The sequence below is a fragment of the Urocampus carinirostris genome, chromosome 5 (assembly GCF_059441175.1).
Source record: "Urocampus carinirostris isolate Australia breed hairy pipefish chromosome 5, RoL_Ucar_1.0, whole genome shotgun sequence".
In the NCBI taxonomy this organism is placed as follows: Eukaryota; Metazoa; Chordata; class Actinopteri; order Syngnathiformes; family Syngnathidae; genus Urocampus; species Urocampus carinirostris.
This window is the reverse complement of record NC_142353.1, coordinates 40,603,666-40,623,784: the sequence shown is the minus strand read 5'-3', so window position 1 is coordinate 40,623,784 and position 20,119 is coordinate 40,603,666. Positions and strand designations below refer to the sequence as shown.

Here is a 20,119-nt window from a genome sequence, read left to right as displayed (position 1 = left end):
GGTTTCATCGCCCCTGAAACCAAAATTATATTTAAACCTAAATGAGTTTTGAGTAAACTTATTAAAATAATATTTTTGGAGTTCTTTAATCAATACAATTAAAGTTTTACTCCTACTCATAGCATTAACTTTTATTGTATTGTATAATGGTAATGTTAAATTAACTTACCCATAGTCTCTTTTGACTGATTAGAGATGGTGATGATTTGAATACCTTATTGCTAAAGATATTTTTTCACCAACCTCAATTTTTCTTAAATATTTAACTATTTTAACGAATGTGGTATTTTTCATTATTACGAGTGAAACGAAATAAAGTAGGGGACATATTAGGATCACAAGCCCTTACTCTCCCACCTTCTCTATAAGGCTTTAGCAGGGGTCATTAGCATTTCAAACAGTGGCAAGTGATTCATCTTACAGCACAAACCAAGACAGATGGTGAAAGCAATTTAACAACACAGTTTTGATGAATGTAGGTAAATTGCTGTTAATGAGCAATTAAATAAATCATATACTGCTTGTTGTGATTAGTGCCTGACACATGTGGTTATGCAAATTGTAAAATCCTTATTTTTGACGTAATTGTTGTCGGACCAAGCAATACATTTAATTAATTCATCATTTTAAAAATCCACAATTTGAAAATGAACCACATCTTGAAACAGAAGCAATTAGGAATTATATTTTATTTACTTAAAGTTGATGCTGATTTTTAATTTTTTTTTTCATAATTGGCAGAATGCTGAATTTGATGGATTATAAAAAACTTCTAACAGATACTAATTGTGTTTAAGAACAAGCTATAAATTACTGTTTTTTGCTAAGATGATATAATTTTAACAGTAGGTTTAAAGTGATTTAAACCACGTTAAAAACAAGTTATAGCTTCTGACTTTTACATAGGATTTTTGCAAATAGATCTTCAAATAACTTTGAAAACATCAATTATTATTGTATTTTGATAAAATTGAGATTTAAAAGATAATTGAAGACCATAAAATGTATTAAGAACTATAATACGTATTTATTAAATGAATGAATTAAAGAATGGCCTTTATTGTCATTATATAATAGTATAATGGCTTCAGAGGGGCCCTCCTTTCAGTGCATGTAACAATTAAAAAGGTAAACATGTGCAAAAGTATATAAACGTTGAAAAACAATACATTAATTATATATAAGAAAATATCCACATATTTACATGGCAGTTTTACAAATATCAAAACACAGTCTTCCTGTAGGACGGGTAGATCACCGCGCACTTTGCAGCTAGACCTTCAAACCCAAAATGTTTTTTTTTTTGCCATATTCTGTTAATTGGGCCTTATAGATCTAAACATGGAATTTTGATTTTTGTTGTTATTGTAGGATTGAAATTAAGCATCAACATCCACATATTTTTCTTTCTCAAAATTGACTTAAAAAAATAAATACAAATGGTTCGGTATTTTCTATATGACAGTGGCAAAATGACAACCTATTTAGATGATTAAAAAGGGAAGATATGCTTCCAAACTCATTTTCTGAAAACTTAATAGTAATCAAATACTGTCTTTGGATTAGCGTGGGCAAAAATACTGGCAAGAAGATGTTTTGCTTCACCTGTTTAATATGAACTGAGGGTTTTGTATAATATTAACAAATTTTAATAATTTCAAACAGAAACCCATAGAAGATAACATTCATTTTGAATTCAACAAGTTAAAGATAATAATTCACCAACTTATTTTGATGGTCCGACATGCATAGAAATGTTGATTGATTGTGACATTAAAAATAGCTAATGAAAATCCGGTACATGCAAAGGTGGCACAGAATGGTGGTGAAAGTCTTTCTCTGTCGGAGAGGTGCTAAGGTGAAATGTGCCTTTCTGTTACCAGGCAACGGCCATCACCAAAGAATAGTCGGAAGGTGACGTAAATACATTTAACAAAACATTTACTAATTGGTATTCATTCCTTAGCTAATTGGCTGATTTCTGCTCCTTTTTGAAGACATGTTATTGAGTTGATGATACTATGGATGCCTTTGAGCGTGTTTTTCTGCAACTTACAACAAATTACCTTAGTATTACCTGCCTAATTCAATAATGCCAAAAAAGTGAAGAAAAAAATTCTATTGTGTTGCTAATGTATGCAACTCATACAGTCCTATAAATGATAGTTTTATTTGAGGTGTTAACCATCATTGTAGTGTTTGCATTGATTATCACTGAAATAATGATTACTTTATCTTAGTTCTATGTTTATATTTACTGTATTTATTCATGTGTAATGTGAACCCCTACTTTTTTAAATAAAAAATCGTTTTGAAATTTTGTATAATTTTTTTAGCTCAAACTAAGGATTGTAAGAGACAAACTTTGTTGAATACCTGCGGTCGTGATTAAAACATTTTATTGCCAGCGTAAGCAATGACCGCGATACCAACATAACATTTACAATGTATTTATTTAATGTCCTTCAAAGGCGATTCATCATCGTATACACTAAACTGTTGTTTCCTTTCTTCATTCTCTAACATTCATCTCTGGTACTGTGAACCAAATAGTGTGATAATGAGATCAAAACGAAACCCTTTTCGTGTGTCGTTCATATCACTTGTGGGCTAGTGGTAAGGATGCGCGCACTCACTGTCGCGACCCTGGTTTGATTCCCCTTTCATACAATGTTGAGCAAGTGTGGTCAGTACAATTTTTCGACTGCTTAATCATTGCACAAATACGGTAATTTACTACTGTATATAATGTAATATAAAACCTTGTGTAAAAAGCGCACCTTAACATTGAGTTCTTTTTGGTTATATAAAATGCACGTTATACAAAAATAAATGCAGTAATGTTTAAAACTGATGGCTACAAATGGTATCCTTTTATTTTGTTGATGTTTTTTTAAACCATGATTTATTTTAAGTACAGTATCTAGGAATTTTGAAATAATTGAATGAGAAAGATGTTTTACAATTACTTATTGATAGTTAACTATCTGTAAATGGTGGCCGTCATCATCCATCCATCTTTGTGTTTGTGGTTTTTTGTCGTTGTCCGATCTGTGATGGTCACGCGGGGGAGGTGGCAGAAAGCACTATGGGAACGGTGACCAGGGTCAGTGGGATGTTGCTCTTGAAGCATTAATGGCCTGCTCTGCTGACCTCCCTGTAACCCAGGAAAGTATTTACAGCCTCCACTTGATCCATGAGCTACAGGCTGCATGACAGTGAAGCTGCTCTGATAGCTGTATCCTAGCATAAGCCATAGAACCAAAACCGCTACCAGGGAAAAACAAATGCCAAGGTGGGAATCTACGGGAGTTTAAATGTGAAGATACTCTCGGGGTAAAATGATACAATCATGCTGGTTCGGCGTCAACTCCGCTTTTATCAGGCTTGTGTGATATTCAACACGCCATAAACATCCTCAATTTGAGTTTGAATTTGGGAGGAAGTTGAGTTCACAGGCAGCTGCAAAAGACTGAACTTGGTATGTCAATTAGAAATGGCTTGACTGTAAAACATACTGCGCTGGATGATGCAGTTGAGGTTGTTGCACCGTGCATGTTTCTTGATATATTGTACAGTAGGACATATAGTACATCCATTGGGCATCTCAACCTGTGCTTCATATCATAAAGATCCTTATTGAATAAAGTCTACTATGTTTTCCCGCACAATGTCTTCCCATGGTAACGGGTTCACAGACACAGTCAAGGCACTACAATCATTTCACAGCCAACAGAAAAGACACACAAAGCTGCATACACTGACTTTTGCAAGAACATGTTAAACCCCATTAGTTCTCATTATTGACTCAACACAAATGAATGCCATTGCCAGTTAAGTGGGCTTTACTTACATATTCACACACAAATATATAATTTAGTATATTCTGTACTATATAACTACTTAGTATTTATGCAACTACAGTGGAACCTCTACTTAGGAATTTAATTGGTTCAGCAATGACATTGTATAATGAAGCAATTGTAAATCAAAACATTAAATCACTAAAAATGGGATTATTCCAACGGTCGTCAAATACAACCAAACCCCCATTAAATCAACTGTTACTGCCCTGGAGGTACACTAATGTTCAGTCAATGTTCATTAATATACCACACAGTATAAATTAAACAAGAAATAAGGCAAAAGAAATGCAAAACTGAAGACACTGTACTGTACAAAGCTTTATTAACCAAGAAAACTGTAAAGTGTACTGTAAACACCTGAGATCCGATCTGCAACCTCAGTGGAAATGTTTAAATCTAAGCTTAAAACACACTTCTACTCTATAGCATATGAATAACGTATATTTTTTTGTTGACAATATCTCTACTATTTGTACTTGCAACATCCATTGCAGCCTAGTCCTCCTGAAAGGGGGATTACCACATGTGCGGTCCCTTCTCAAGGTTTCTTCATTTTCCTCATGTTGAGGTTTTTGAGTTTTTCCTTGCCCTCATGTTGGTTTCAGATCAGGGGATGGTGTAATAATAGTTTGAAATAACAGTCTGTTTAATAACCTGTGCAGCCCTTTGAGACTCTTTGATTAAGGGCTATACAAATAAAAATGACTTGACTTGACTTAAACAATGTACAGTGGCGGAAATGAGCTCTGATGGCTGCAACCAACGGATCAACAGACTAAACCATTTGGCAATTTAATGCAGGGGGGTTGAGGGTCTTACCTTGTTGATAAACCACGCAGGATACTGTTGGTGCGTACCTGCTTGAACTTTAGCGGTTGCGTTACTGACTTTAGATACTGGTCGGACTCAAACTTTGGATACTGAAACATTTATAAGATGGCACGACTGTAAGTAGATGTACCACTGTATTTGCAATTTAAAAAAATTGCAATATGTGTTTGTTTTATTCATCTGCAAACATTACAACAAAATAAATCTCACAGTAAAATTATAAATCGCACCAAAATAAGCAACAAAAAGTACAATAAAAATAAATACTGAGATTTTATTTTCCTTTATACAATAGCTGAAACCGTTGTAAGAAGAGCTTTATAAAAAAGGCCAAGAAATGTATTTTATTTTTTTAATCCTGTCCCTTTTTTATAATCATGAATTTGCTCCGCAATATCAGTTTCCATCCAAACAATTGCCTTGAGTGCATATAAATAAACTGTATTCACACATTTCCACTTATATAATTTCCATTAAGTTACTTAAATAAATAAATACCACTGCCTACATAATAATGTTAATAGTGTGCTTATTTAAAAGTGTTTCATGTAAACACAGCAGGCTTATAAAATCATTGCTAAAATAAACCGTGAATTCTATGTATTTAGTATTTTAAAATGCATGGAATCAGAATGCATTGTTGACAAATAATAATTAATAGTCAATTTAGTATTGATCCAAATGTCTATACCTAATAAATTTAGTAATATTGGTTTGCGGCTGCAAACCTTATTAACCCACGCCTGCCCTCCCCCATAACACAATGGCCTCAGAGAGTTGAAAGGTCAAGAGTTGCTACCCTTTGCATCCGGAAATCTTAGAACTGCATACTTTGTTCTAAATTAGCACATTAAGAAAACCTGAACGGATCATTTTAGGATTTTTCGACCATGAGAAGATGATCATCACATGGGTGCCGTAAGATTGAGTTTGCACAGTGCAGTATGCTGGCTGACTCCGTGAGGTAGTAAAACTCTGACCCCTGGCATGATGAAAGGGAAGTTGCTCCTTTGAGCGTGTCAAGCCACGGTGAAGAAGCCCCCGCCCCGCTGACCATAACGTGACCCTCAGTCGGGACGCCTGCCGGGATTAGCGCAGATAAAGACATACATTCATTAGCTTAACATAACATACACTGATGACTGCAGTATGCTTAACTCTGAGGGGCTATAAAATTGGCCTTCATCCTATTGTTTGATCTCAAAGAACTGTATTTGCTCTGCGGCTAGCACAAAAGAAAGAAAACTTTTTGACCTTGCAACGCAAATGATAGACCAGAATGCTCCATATCAAACAGATTTTTCTGAAATGTTAGCTAGTTTAGCTTGTACTTTGTGAGGCATTGGCTAGTCAGGTCAAGTCATATTGATTTGCATAGCACTTATCACACAAATCTCAAGGGCTACACAGACCACTGTTACAAAACCCCCTAATCTGAAATCTACATGAGGGCAAGGAAAAAATAAAAAAAAACTCAGTATGAAGAACATTAAGGAAACCCGGAGAAGGGTTCGCACATGAGGTAATCCCCCTTCTACAATGACCAGGCTGCGACTGATGTTGAAAAGGCATAGACAGACAATACACAGTCAACATCAGCAATAAACACGAGTAATTAATGAAATTGTGCAAAAAGTCCAATTAAATGCAACTAAAAGCTTCTTGTCTCAGAATCACGGCCAGTGCAGCAGGTGCTGGTCTGCACCGTGCATTATACATTTACTGTAAGATAATTAGTATTCTTATAGGATACTGTGTCAAAACAATAGATTAGATGTTAACACTTTAAATCATTTCAAACGCTTTTCTGTATGTATTACCTTTAAACCTAAAATAGTTGACCCCAGAGTTAAAATCTCATTTTCTTTCAAAGAGACTATTTGGATAATGATGAAAGGATTATCTTGTAAATGGTATATCCTGCAATTTGAATCAATTTTACAATAACTAAAGCTATTAAATTGATATATCTTAGGGAATGGTGATGCCTTTTCTCATAAGATTTCTCTTTAAGGAGATGATATTCACCTGGGAGTGAGACATCTTGTTCACAAAAACAATACATCGCCCCGGGAGTATGCTGGAATCGTGGTACATTCAAACACCAAACACTTAGTCGGAACTTTCAAATATTGAAAGAGAAATGTCAGGTGTGTTATTGTTTTTTTCTTTCTGCGATATCCCAGATGTATGCTATATATTCTTGAAAATGTTGTCTCTATATTTAGCTTCACCTGATAAAAACTCAATTTATCAATATACATTGCTGAGAAAACAAACTTACAGTGAAAAGTCGCCACGGTTGTATGTACGCAGCAGTTTGATCAGAATGAACACATTGATTAACACATCCATTTAATTAATTGAGCTGAAGTAAAGAGTTTGTCTAGCATTAAAACAGTGTCTGAAACTCATGACAAAAATTTGGCGGACACCAGGGCAGACAACTCTGAAAAGTTGCCTGCCCAGACATAAAGTTGCCTGCCCCATTTTTCACAACTTGAAACACAATAAGACAACTAATCGCAAAAAAACCCAGTGTTGCAAAGTATTAAGGATTGATCATCAGAATATATAACAGAACAACACTTTAAAATTAAGTTTATTATAAATCTACTTATAATATTCATTGCATGGATATGACATCTCTGTTTTCCATCTGCCATCATCAGTCTGTACCTGGATTTACTCATCTTCATTCATGCAATGTTTACGTTTTGTAGCGTCATACATTTTGTTAGCTTCTTTTGAATCTTTCTTCTGGGGTTGAGGTTTTGGCTTGATTCCTAAACACGTATCCATTTTTCTTGTGTTCTCTGTGCTTCTACGTTGGAAAATGATATGCAAATGCACGACCTTATAACGCTTGGGAAAAGCCGGAAGCAGGAAGTTATTCGATGCAGGCTTCTGATTAGCTGCCAAGTATGCGAATTGCCAAACGAACCGAAATTCAGAATTTTCCAAACCGAACGAAGATTGCGAAATCGGAATAAAATCGATGTAAAAGATGCAAGACTTTATTTCAGAGACTGATTAAAACCGGATGGTGAGTGAATTATTAGCCTCGCTTTAGTCTTATACAATTTCACGTGATATTGCAGAGTGCCAAAAGTCTTACGCTATGACATACTGCATTCGCAAAATCAAATGTAATAGAGTTGGCGTCATCATCAGGTGTTGAAGCAAGACAGAGATGCTATGAACTTGAGTGGCATGGGATGCAACATTACGGGGACTGTGCATTTTGTCAGCGTGGAGCAGCGGGAAGGACAAAGTAGTCATTGTGCTGAACTGTGTTACACACTCAGGTCAAGGGTCAGGTGTAGAGGTCAAAAGGATCGGCACAAAGAAGTCTGTGAAACGAACCTTCAAGTTCTTTCACAATTTCTCAGATGAAATGCAGCGAGGAGCATCGGATGACCTGAAAGTTGATCGTTTAATTAAGACTGTTTAAGAACTCGCACAAACGGTACGATTCAAATTTTTTTCCTGTGGAAACTGACTCCAACCATTTTTTGGAGCCTGTGCGTATTTACTGTAGGTTGCCACAAGGTGCAGCTATAGTCCTTTCTTATCATGACAGTGATTTAAGGTGGTCCCAACCAATGTTCCCTGTAATTTTCCACAGGTCTGAGCGTTCACACAAAGTCGGTGAGCAACGCTTGAAACAACAGTGAGCAACAGCAATCCCAAGTTTGGCAACTAAATCATTATAAAACACGTCCAAAACTTGACATCACGTTACATTTTGCTGAGTTTACGGCAATGCAAAAATGTTTTTCATTTTTGAATGAATTGACTCATGTTATTGCAAAGGTTGTACGGCCTACAAACGTCGTTTGTTTTTACAACAATTCTTTCACAAGATTTCCATTTCTTTTTTCCTGGCATCTTTTGTCGCATAATACTTATTTAGTCGGTTGCACGATACAGATCTGTATTTAATCACATTTTTTAGTGGAAGTACAATGTTGGCAACAAGATTGACTTCGTATCATTGGAAATTATTTGAATGCAACACAAAATTTTCTTCTTTTTCCCTGTTTTTTTTAATTTTATTTTTAATTCCTTTAAAAAAATCTCGTTGTGTTTATTTTTTCCTAGCTGTTACCGTTTTCTTTTTGTTCTGTATTTACTTTTTTTCCTTTGTTTCTCTCTTTTCCTTTTTTCTGTCCTTTTTTCTGAAATTTTTCCTTTTTTCTCTTCCTTTTCTTTCTTTTTTTCTCAGCTTTTCACTACTTTTTCATTTTGGCATTTTTTTTCTTTTTTGTTCTATTCCCCCCTTCCTTTAAGTGATTTTGTGCACAAGTTTACATCATATTTTGTTGTGTAGGGATTAAAGAAGCAAAAACAACCTGAAGAGCCGTTTGGGAACCGAAAGAGCCGCTTCTTTTTAGTAAGCCGAGCCGAAGAAGCCTGTTCTCGAAAAACTCTACTGACTTTACTCAACTTAGTTCTACTTCGACATTGACTTAAAAATACCCCATCTAGAAAACAGCGTCAGGGGAACCCGTGTATTTTTACCTTCATGCACTGTAACTTTGACTTAATTCGCTTCTTAATTAGCAATTTCGAGCCCTGATTTTTGTGAGCTGGCTAGATTTTCTTGTGCGCGGAAAAGCTCTGGGTAGTGCGCAATCACACACACACAGAGCTTAGAGGGAACATTGCGCTGGCTAGATTTTCTTGTGCGCTTAGAATGTGCGGGCAGTGCGCTATTGCGCACGCGCGCAGCTTAGAGGGAACATTGGTCCCAACACCCAGGCACGGTAACTATTGGCCTATGCGTAGTAGGTTGTTCATCTTAGCTAGCTAACTACAGTAAAACGAAACACTCGAATTGCGGAAGTTTGCATATCATTTCAAAATCTATAATTATTTAATGTCTTTGCTTTACATAATGTTAAATACAGAAGGTCCCCAAGTTCCGTATGAGTTCAGTTCCTACGCTACCAATGAAACAAATTTGCAACCAAGTGTTACAACTTTAGTACCATTTTCTTCTCAGTTCATTTATCGATGACTTCGACAATTATATAAGATTAGATTTATGTAACTGAAATAAAATGATTTGCTTCTTATCATTATTCCGAGTTAGACGGAAAGGAAGGGCAATGACAGACAGTAGTGGTAATATGAATCATTAGTAAGTCAACCCAACAGCATTGTGGGTAATAATTAGAAGCTGCCTATTATTTAAATGTCTGAAGTATGTCATGCGTAAGGCTCAGAAGACCCACTTTTGAGATTTTCATAAGCATAGTTTTTCTAAACATTCAAGTTTATACTATTTTTTTATAAAAATTGTCAGAACACTTGTACCTGAATCCAGACTATGGGAGTAACAGAATACACAGGGTTGGGTAGGGTTACTTTAACTTGATTACTTTCAATTTCTTTTTTGGATGACTCCAATACCAAATATGCTAATAAAAGACAAAAGAAACTAAATATGAATAAAATGATGACTCCCAACACGTGGTAAGCTTTCTCTCCTGGCTTTGATCTCTTTGATCTCCGGCAAAACTAACATAAAATGCGACAGAAACAAAATGAAAATAAATCCAAACAGCTTGCCAACATCATTTTTGCCGTTCCATGTATTCCGTTACTCCCCAAGCATGCACAAAATTTAGTAATTGTATTCATATTTACTTTCTTTTGTCTTTTAGTAGCGTATTTGGTATTGGAGTAGTCCAAAAGTAATTGAAATTAATCAAGTTAAAGTAACCCTACCCAACCCTGAGAATACGATGTTACGTAATCAGGATACAAAAAATGTTACATTTATCGATAAAAAAAAGGTAATTAAATAACAAATATTTTTTTTGAAACTATAAAGACTACATTGAAAAAACATTTTTTTGTTGCACCCCACAGGGGAAAATATTGAAGTCCAGTGTGCGTTAGTTTTAACTTTTGTTATTCTTTTCCTTGTTTTCAATAACTTTGTTTACATTTGCCATGTCCGTTTGCTCCTCTCCCCTCCGCCTAAATATATTACTAATAACTCAAAAAGACAAAATGGCCCAAAAAGACCCCACATATATATTAACCCGAAGGCTTCTTGCATATGTTGGATTTTTGGGGGGAGAAATCTGCTACCCCTTTTTTATTTAGAACAGCAGATACATGACCATTGTACATTTCGACAAAGATTCAAAAGAAAAAAGTGTAAAGTGAATCTGAAACTCAACTTTTTGTATTCACTGCAGAAGACATAATATTTTTAATTGTAAAGTGTAGAAAATAAGCTGGGTGATTCCCCAACATCTGCAACGATAAAAAGAAAACAGACAGGTGGCTGTTGCACGGTAGAAACATCTTCCCCAATAACTGTAATGACACCATCTGCTCCATCAAGATGCCGTGTGGCAAACTGAAACTCCTGAATACCTCGCTAGGATGTCTCCGCTTCATGGTTGGTGGATCGAATGGTGCCCGAGGGGTGAAAAGCTCATCTCGACACACGACAAGATCAGCACCCGTTTTGTATGGATGCAGTGTGAAAACAATGAGCTATTTGTGGCTAGGTTTCCTCCCATCCATCTTACTGTTGGGAGGTCAGATAGATGGATTGATTGATTTTGCTGAGCGCTGCTGTCACCAAAACTGCAGCTACATTGTCCAATTGCACAAAACATTTCCTGTGTCAGCTAGTCTTTATAACGTTATTTAAATTAAAAAAAACGTTTTATTTTTTAAATGTCTATGGATCACTTCTAAAGACATTAATTGTATGTGTCAATGTATGCATTTATAGGAAAATGATCATATCACACAGGGGTTTTTGGCAGAACTTAATGCCAGTGTTTTTTTTTTATTTATTTTGGGGCCCAAGTCAAGATTTAAAACAGGATTTAAGGTTTAACACAAAAACAGCACTAAAAGTGAACATTCAACTGTCATTGAATTCAATAATAAGCTGCATTAGCATAATAAACTGTTACTGACATAACAAACTTCAATCATACATAAGAAGTCAAAGTCCCTTTCTGATATCTCCAAAAATTAAATGAAAAGTTCATTTGTTTGATGCTCGATCATCACTTGTGCTGAGCATGCCACTTGATGTGCATTCCTTTACTTCCTAACACATAGGAAATCTATAAAATGTACAAAAAATCCCAAGCAAATTAATCAAAAGAAACATATTTTGGGAGTCAACCATGCTGTCTATTTGTTTTTGAGACATATCTTTCAACCAGCTTGTGGTGGGTGGGATAGTAATCAAGAATGACTTCTGTTCTTTGGAAAATTGTCAAGACCAGAACAGAGACAGGACCCACTTGCGTTACGTTTCCCACAAGTTTTATCGGAAGAAAGAGAAAGCGTTGCGCCCACGATCCGGTGATTGCTGGACGCGGGAAGCAGGTCGCTCTGATACTCTGTGCTCCAAACGCGGAAGTGGATCTTCCGTGGCGAGCGATGGCGGTGTTGGGGATGGAAAACGGGTCAGTCGCTGGGACAGGAGAGCAAAAACATGTTTGGGGTCGTAAGCGAGTCGTAAGCCAGAATAGGAGAGAAGACGTGGTCGGGGACAAAAAGAGGTCGAAAGCCGGGACAGGAGAGTAGACGTGGTCAGGATCAAAAACGGGTCGAAGCCGGGGGACAGACGAGAGCAAAAAACAGGACAGGTGGGAGTCAGGGTCGAAAAAGGCTTGCCTAGTGTTAACCGAGGTTCGCATACGGACTGACAAAACGGGACAGACAGGACTGGGTACAAATACTGATCGGAAGCCAATCAGAACCCGCGGCCGTTGGCGCCAAAAGAGTGGGCGCAGCTGAGTCACATCATTAATCACGACACCGCCGACTTCCTTTATGTGCTTATATTTAACTCACATTTTATTTAGGTAGTATTATCTTATCTTATCACTGTTTTTCTATATTCAGTTACTGCTTTACATCAGTAATCATGAAAAAAATAAGTGCATGGTTGTTTTGGTAGCAACTATTGTTAAAAACAAATAAGTTCACTAATTGTAATTTTGTGTAAGATGAGTTCATGTATTTGAGTAAATTTCACTCTCGCTTGTGACTAACCGAGTTTAATCTAAAGAACAATCAGGGAAATTTTCAATGTTGATCATAAACTGACCAGAATTCCTTCCTGGGTGGGCCTGATTACACCAGAACCGGCCCAGATTCTGCCATGTTGGCATGTAGAGGCCAAGCTCCTCAGATAACAAGCTGGCGCTGGCCTCAGGCGGCCATCCGTAACCTCGGCCATCTGTGAGTAAAAATCGGGGACTGTGCTGGACTGACTATGAATGTCAGGGAGAAATTCCAGACTTTGCTAATGCATCGTTGGCGGTTGTGGATTTCAAAGCGCGGGGTACTTAGTTTACATTCAATATCTGCGCATATACTTCATGGTAGGAGCTTTTTCTTTTGGGCTCATGCACTAACAGTAACATATGTTTGCTTCCATTAATAAAGTGGATCAGGTTGCGTTGGAAAGAAATAGGTGGGTTTAATCTTTTTTCTATTTTTTTAAATATTATCTCACATTACAACATTTCCATCATCTTTTAAGAAGGTAAGCCATTCATTCAGGAGTCTTATAAGCATTTAAGAGCTACCCAAGAACAAGGCCCTGAACTCCACTATAGCAATTAAAGCCCGACCGAGCATTCTGTTCAATATCTAAGAACAGAGATGTAAGCGACACAAGCTTGTATGTTGTTTTGATGAGGAACTGATAGAGCTGGAGGTTGCGGAGGTTTAGGAGGTGAAAGGTTAAAGATGCAGCCTTTCTTTGTCAGCACACAATGGGCCATAGCAGACCAGGCTCCGGCTGTATTGGCTGCTTCTTAAAGCTTTCTTAGCCTTGGGCTATAGTGATCAATAAGATGTCACGAGGATTAGCAGCAAAGACCACACACTGGTCATCTTCAGTGCATTCTGCTACCTCAAAGAACTGTTGGCAAAAATTAAGCTTGTCCTTGCCCCAGATGTGTCCTAGATTGTTTCAGGAATTAGATGTATCGGCAGTAAATCATGTTAGACAAACCTATCAAAATGTTCAGTCTTTAAATTTATCTTTAAAACTAATACTTATCTTACCTACTTTGATAAGCATCAAACCATTGGGAAATTTGAACATCTTACTATGAAATAAAACAATATACGAAGCTACTGTGTCCTGATTGTAAAAGCATTTAAATTGTAAAAGAAAAAGAAGCAAATTACATAAATGAGAGCACTTAACAAATCCATCTTCATTTCTAAAAGCACTTATCTTCACTTGAGTGGCCAGTGGGTTGGAACCTATTCCTGCTGACTGGGCTTGATGAGAAGACACTGTACACACAAACAGCAGTTACATAAAAAACAATTCACACTCACATTTACACTTAATTAAATTCAAAATGATATGCAAAACTCTAAAACACTTAAATGAAAGGGGGACCAACCGCATACTTGGCTACATTTGAACACTTTTTTGAGTCATTTTGTGTAAAAACAGAGAGACAACAAAAACAAAATGGTGGACTTATTAAAAAAAATAAAAGTAATACATTTAAAAACAATTCTGTGTTGTTTGAAATTTAAGGTCACTTTGCCACCCACTTTGGCCACCATGTTTTAAGGCAATAGGGACTATATTACCTTTTAATTTGTTTAAGAAAAAAATGGTCCTTACAATTTAATTCAGAAATTAGGTACTGCTTATATGCTCACTATTAATGACATACGGTAATTTTTTAACATATAATGTCCTTGAATTGCATATCTCCCCATTGGTGTACATATATAACAGGGTTTTCCTCAATAATATCACTATGCCCAATATGGATGGGCTATAACTTTCCTTTTAACAATATTTAGGGGATTCAAATTCAAAGGATTCAAAAAATTACCACAACCAAAGTCATTTATTTAAGGACATTTTAATAAACAAGAATATGAGTTGAGTAAAATGTCCATAGAGTAATACATTAAGTCAGATTTAACACAAATCTAACACTCATGGTTCGTTAACAATTGTTAATATATATTATATATATATTATTAATATTTATCATGGTTTAGTACTAACTGACATAATTACCACAAATCACATTTATTGTATAATTAGATCCGCATTTGAGTAATACCATTTGTTACTTCAATTTCACAATTTTGAAAGTTTTCAAATGGTTGTGTTTTAAACGGATGAATTAATCAAAAGAATACGGTTTTATTTATTTATTTGGCCGTTTAGACCGCTGTAGATTTGGAAAAATCAGATAATACAAGACCTATGATATCTGCCCAGTTACCATTTGAAAAAAAAACCAAATTGGGCTGTCCTGACCAGCCACAGGTAGCATATTCCAGAAAAATCCGATCCGCGTCATATGAACCTAGATAGTGAATGGTCATAGTGGGAGGTGGTAATACTAAGCAGCAGCCTGTTTGTGTATCATACATCAATATAAGTGTGTCCCTTCAAGGCGGGCCACCAAGGCACGTGTGTGTTGGAACAGAGGTTGTGCGGGTGAATGCTCTGGGGAAAACATATGCTTGTGTTGACTAACCCGGGTTGATGTGGTGGGGGGCAGGTGGCGTGTGTTGGGTCAGGGGTCTGCAGCTGTTGATATGATGCTCGTGATACTCTGATATACGTAGGGGGTTCGGATCTTTTGAGAGAATACATCAAAGGAGCTGTCTTGATATGAGTGATTGCATCACTAGTTAAAATGTAATAAAAAGAGTACGTCCGAGGCTTAAATGACACCCACCCAGATGCGATTAGCATGATTATTACATTTGCAACTCTGAAAAGTAATATAGATTTGTTTTCTGAAACACTCTACTTTTGATGTTCAATGATCAACATAAATTGTACTTCTCACTTGGTCCATTCAATGTCTCTTTTTTGCTTACTCTTTTTTTCCGGACCATAAATTGAATTTTTTTCATAGTTTGGCCAGGTTTGCGTCTTATCTCCATGTGCGACTTGTATGTGAAATTATTACCACTTACGTTTTTACAAACCCTGCACGCAGGAAGTTAGGTTTCTGTCAGTGTTTTTTCCCCATTCATTTTGTGTTTCTTATAAGCTACTCTGCCCATTAATGATGTGGCGCTCATATATGCCTGGAGGCTAGAGGTAAGATCGGGCCTAAACTTCCAGCCTAAACCTGACCAAAGCCCGCAGGTGTTAAAGCCCGACCTAGCCCAAGCCTGACCAAATCACTTGATTTGCAAGACAGAGCCCGACCGAAATCCAAAATGTAATATTTCATTTGTGAAGACTCGCCTGGAGGAGAGGTGATTTATGATAAATTAAAGCCTGTCAATTGTAACAAAAAACTAAAGGTATACAGACGCTGCCCAACTTAAGAACGAGTAAGGTTTCGGTCGATCGTTGGTGTGTTGAATTTGTTCGTAAGTTGCTTCAGTGCTATATTTTATATGGTTAAGGTTTATTATAGGTATGTTTAAGGCTTGTATAAGTAACTTGTATTGTTTTGTACTAAAAAATGAACACTTCATGAAATGATATGCTCTTTAAAGATAAATAAAGTCGAGTTTAACTTACTTTTGTAAGATGTGCTTCAACAGGTCCTCCCTCCTTGGTAAAAAGAACCTGAGAAAAAACGTTTTCTCAACCGCATCAAGCTTTCTTATTCCACTTTCATTTCAAAAGAAACGCTTCCCCTCTTCTACACTTCACACCAACCATATTGAATGGATGCACGTGATTTTAAACAATAAAAACTTCAACGTTTTTTTTCAGGACAACTCCGGTAATTAATACAAAACAACTGAAATGAGCCGAACAAAAATGGCAGCCCCAAAAAATATTCTCCTGATTATAAGCTGCTAATAGTGAAATATGCTGCTAATCGAGCAGGAAAAAGTTTGGAGTTAGCGAAATACGGAGGTGACTATGAGTGTGACGTTAGCAACCTAGAAGTGGAAGGAGGAAGCGGCTCATCGTCTGCATCCCGAGTTGTGGGAGTCATTTACTCGTAAAAGTGACACCGAGGATGAAAACTTCACTGGACTTTGTGATTTGGGGTGAAACTGATCATTTAGTTAGCATGTTATCTGAATAACTCTTAATATGTTACGTTTTTACTGACATTACAAGGCATGCCAATCATGTAATGTTTGGGGTACTGTACACTTATTTAGCCTGTTGTTCTCTATTTTGAATTATTTTAGATTGCCTTTTGGTAAGGCACCCGCTTTGAGACTGGGAGGTCGGTGGTTCGCGCCCCGGCCGAGTCATTCCTAAGACTTAAAAAGTGGTCGGCGGCGCCCTCTGTTGGCTGCGGCTGCATCGGCTCGCTACAACGGGTCAGGTGCAATCGACATTTCGTTCTGTGTACATTGTTACACAGAATGACAATACAAGGAAATTATTATTATTATTATTATTGTGTGTTGGGTTTTTCATACAAATTTCCCCCAAACTGTGACGTATATTCCAGGTGTGACTTTTAAATGTTTTTTCCTTCTTAATTATGCATTTATAGGCCGGTGCGACTTATACTCCGGAGTGACATGTAGTACGGAATATATGTTAATTGTTCAAAAGACTAAAAGGACTAATGCGTGCGTGTACTTTTAGAGTCAAATCCCACAATTGGTTCCATTATTTGGGCCAGGGTCGGGCCAATAGAAAAAGGTTGATTTATGGATTTGATTTTAAAGAAACAATTTGTAATACTTGACAACCAGATGTCGCTGTGTTGTGTAATGCTACCAAAAAATGCTTCAGAGCACAGAGAAAAAGAAAAACTAAGGAGACTCAAATTGACCAAACTTCATCATTTCTCTTATTTACTTGCCAAACCTTCCCCAGCATGAAAGCATAAGGTTTTTGGGTCTTTGGATACCCGTAGCAGCAAAATGGCAGACAATCATAGGTGAGCCCCATGTTATGTAAAATAAATACAAATTTCTCAACATAGTATTTTAAAAAAATGCTTGTTTTTTTTCTCGAATGAATGAATATTTTTCTTATTACTAAAAGGCCTTAAATAATACACAATGTCCGTTGAAGTACCTGCCGATAAAGAGATTTCATCCAGTTTTTCTCATTTTCATCTATAAATAAATATCAAATTTATTTATTTTTTTGTTGGTTCATATTTCTTTATTACTAAACCATTTCGGGAGCGCAGTGGTTAGTGCGTGTGCGGCACGGTTATGAGGTCATGAGATCGAACCGTCCTGTGTGGAGTTTGCATGTTCTCCCCGGTTTTCCTCCAAAAAAACCCCATCTATGTCAGGTTAATTGGCTGGTCCCTAGGTGTGAATGCGCGAGTCTCTGTGTGTCCTGCGACTAGCTGGCAACCAGTACAGGGTGTCCCCTGCCCACAGCCCAAAGATAGCTGGGATGGGCTCCAGCACCCCCGCGACCCTACTGAGGATAAGCGTTGCAGATGACAGATTGACGGATGGACTAAACAATTTCATCGTATTGGGTTTGAAACCCTCAGATGAAACTAACAGTAAAATGTGTTCTAAATTTGATAATGCACATCAAACGACTAATAATTGCAGTTGGGCCAGTCCAAAGTAGGTTTTGGTGTCTAGGTTTTTTGTGTGACTCAACACAGGATATCTTGTCCTGACTTTTAGTGGGTTTATGGACTGGCATTGCTTTGTGTACCGGATTTGAGAATAAATCATAGTTCTTTGTCTCATCAAGGGGACACAAACCATTATCCCCATTCTCTTTTCATTGCAACTATTCGAAAGCATTGCGAGATTAAACACTGTATTCCTTGAACTAAACTATCCTTTTTTTCTCCTAGGTTTTTATGGGGACCACTCACTTGAGCCGGAAAACAACGACAACGTCGGTAAGTCATTTATCTACTGTACCATGGCTAACAATTATCTGATGCAGCACTTAAATTAGGTGCAAAAAGTTTTGACCACATTATATTTAACACCAGTTTTCACAAAAAGAGAGTGTTACCAACATAAATACATTCATACGTAGTGTACATGCATAGATACATACTGTACCATCAAGTTGCCATCTATCAACATGTAATTTTTCTGATGCAATTTTTATGGAAAATTGCTAATCCTAATGTCTCAAAGGACACCACTAAAAACCTTGTAATTTAAAAAAATGCGCAATTTAGGCAAGGCTCCTCGCAGGCATCATAATAAATGCACTAACATAGTCGCACTTCCTTGTGATACCCTAGAAGACCACCGGAGGGAAGTATAAACTAAAAGTTTTCAATTCATCCAACTATCACTGTAACCAAACATTAAAAGACAGTTCTCATATTTGAATGTATTGGTATACATAACATGACATTGTAAAATTCATCTGGACATTCATTTTTACATTTAAAGATTAGAAACCTTTTTTAAAGGCAATTTTAAAGGAAAAAACTGTTTATTTGAATTCTATTTCTCATTTTATTGTAGTGCTAATTTTCTTTTGGTCACATTGTTTTTTTTTTGTTCTGTAAATTATGAGGTTATTTAGTTTAGTTTTTTGTTTTTCGAAAATTGTTTTTAGAAATGTTTCTCATTTTAAGCATTATTTCTATTTCTTGTTTTACTATATTTTTTGGGGGGGCGGCTCAAGTACAGAAAACAAATAATAAAATAAATCAAAGTCTTTATAATGTTATTAGCAATTTATGAAAAATAATACTATATTTTTTACTGTATGTTTTAAATCAAAATAATAAATAATACTTAAAATGAATAAAAAAGAACATTTCCTGAAATGGTAGAGGGTTAATTGTAAGTGTAATACAATAAAGTAAAATAAGATAAACGATACGTCAAAAATCGGAAAATAATCTGCTGAGTGGAAAATATATATTCCTTGTTGGGTAATATAAACATCAACCATATTTTCCAGACTATAAGGCCCACCTAAAATCACCAAATCAGCCAGTAAATGCAAGTTCACCTTATATACTGCAAAATGCAGTGGATACGATTGAATACTCATACAGTATTTACACGTGTGCCTTGCTACACAACATTTCTTGTTATCATTGAATAAACAATGATGATCAAAGTCGCAAAACATTAAATGCAATCGAACCCGGATCGTGACTGTGTTATACATACATTAAGATGGATACAATATCTGATTGTTTAACCACTAGACCTACAGTGATTGAGATGACATATGAAAAGGGTTTCGATCTTTTTAAATGCTATTTTTACAGTGCTGTAAACTAAGGTTAGAGAATGGAGTAAACAGACAGTCAAAGATATAAATAAACGCAAAGTCGGTTTTCTTCATAAGATACACCAAAGAATTGTTTCCCTTGTCATGCTTTTTAGTGTTTTGTTTTTTTTTTTAAATATCTTTCAGGAAGTTTTTCTGTTTTCCCCCCATTATCTAAGATTCATTTCTGACACTGTGAGTAAATACAATGGATAATAAGATCAAATCTAATGCCTTATTGTATGCATTCGGAACCACTTGC

The 20,119-nt window shown here is 36.3% G+C and overlaps 1 protein-coding gene across 2 annotated transcripts in view; it reads left to right on the top strand.

The window, feature by feature from the left end:
* The window catches only part of nr6a1a (nuclear receptor subfamily 6, group A, member 1a), a 126,756-nt gene that overhangs the window by 6,480 nt on the left and 100,157 nt on the right, over positions 1 to 20,119 (top strand). Inside the window, exon 2 of one of the 2 annotated variants that reach the window (XM_088335221.1) lies at positions 18,461 to 18,508. The exons of the other annotated variant lie outside the window; for it this stretch is intronic. Coding sequence (XP_088191347.1) covers positions 18,461 to 18,508 — 48 coding nt within the window. The remainder of the gene's footprint in view (positions 1 to 18,460; positions 18,509 to 20,119) is intronic. 2 annotated transcript variants of the gene reach the window in all.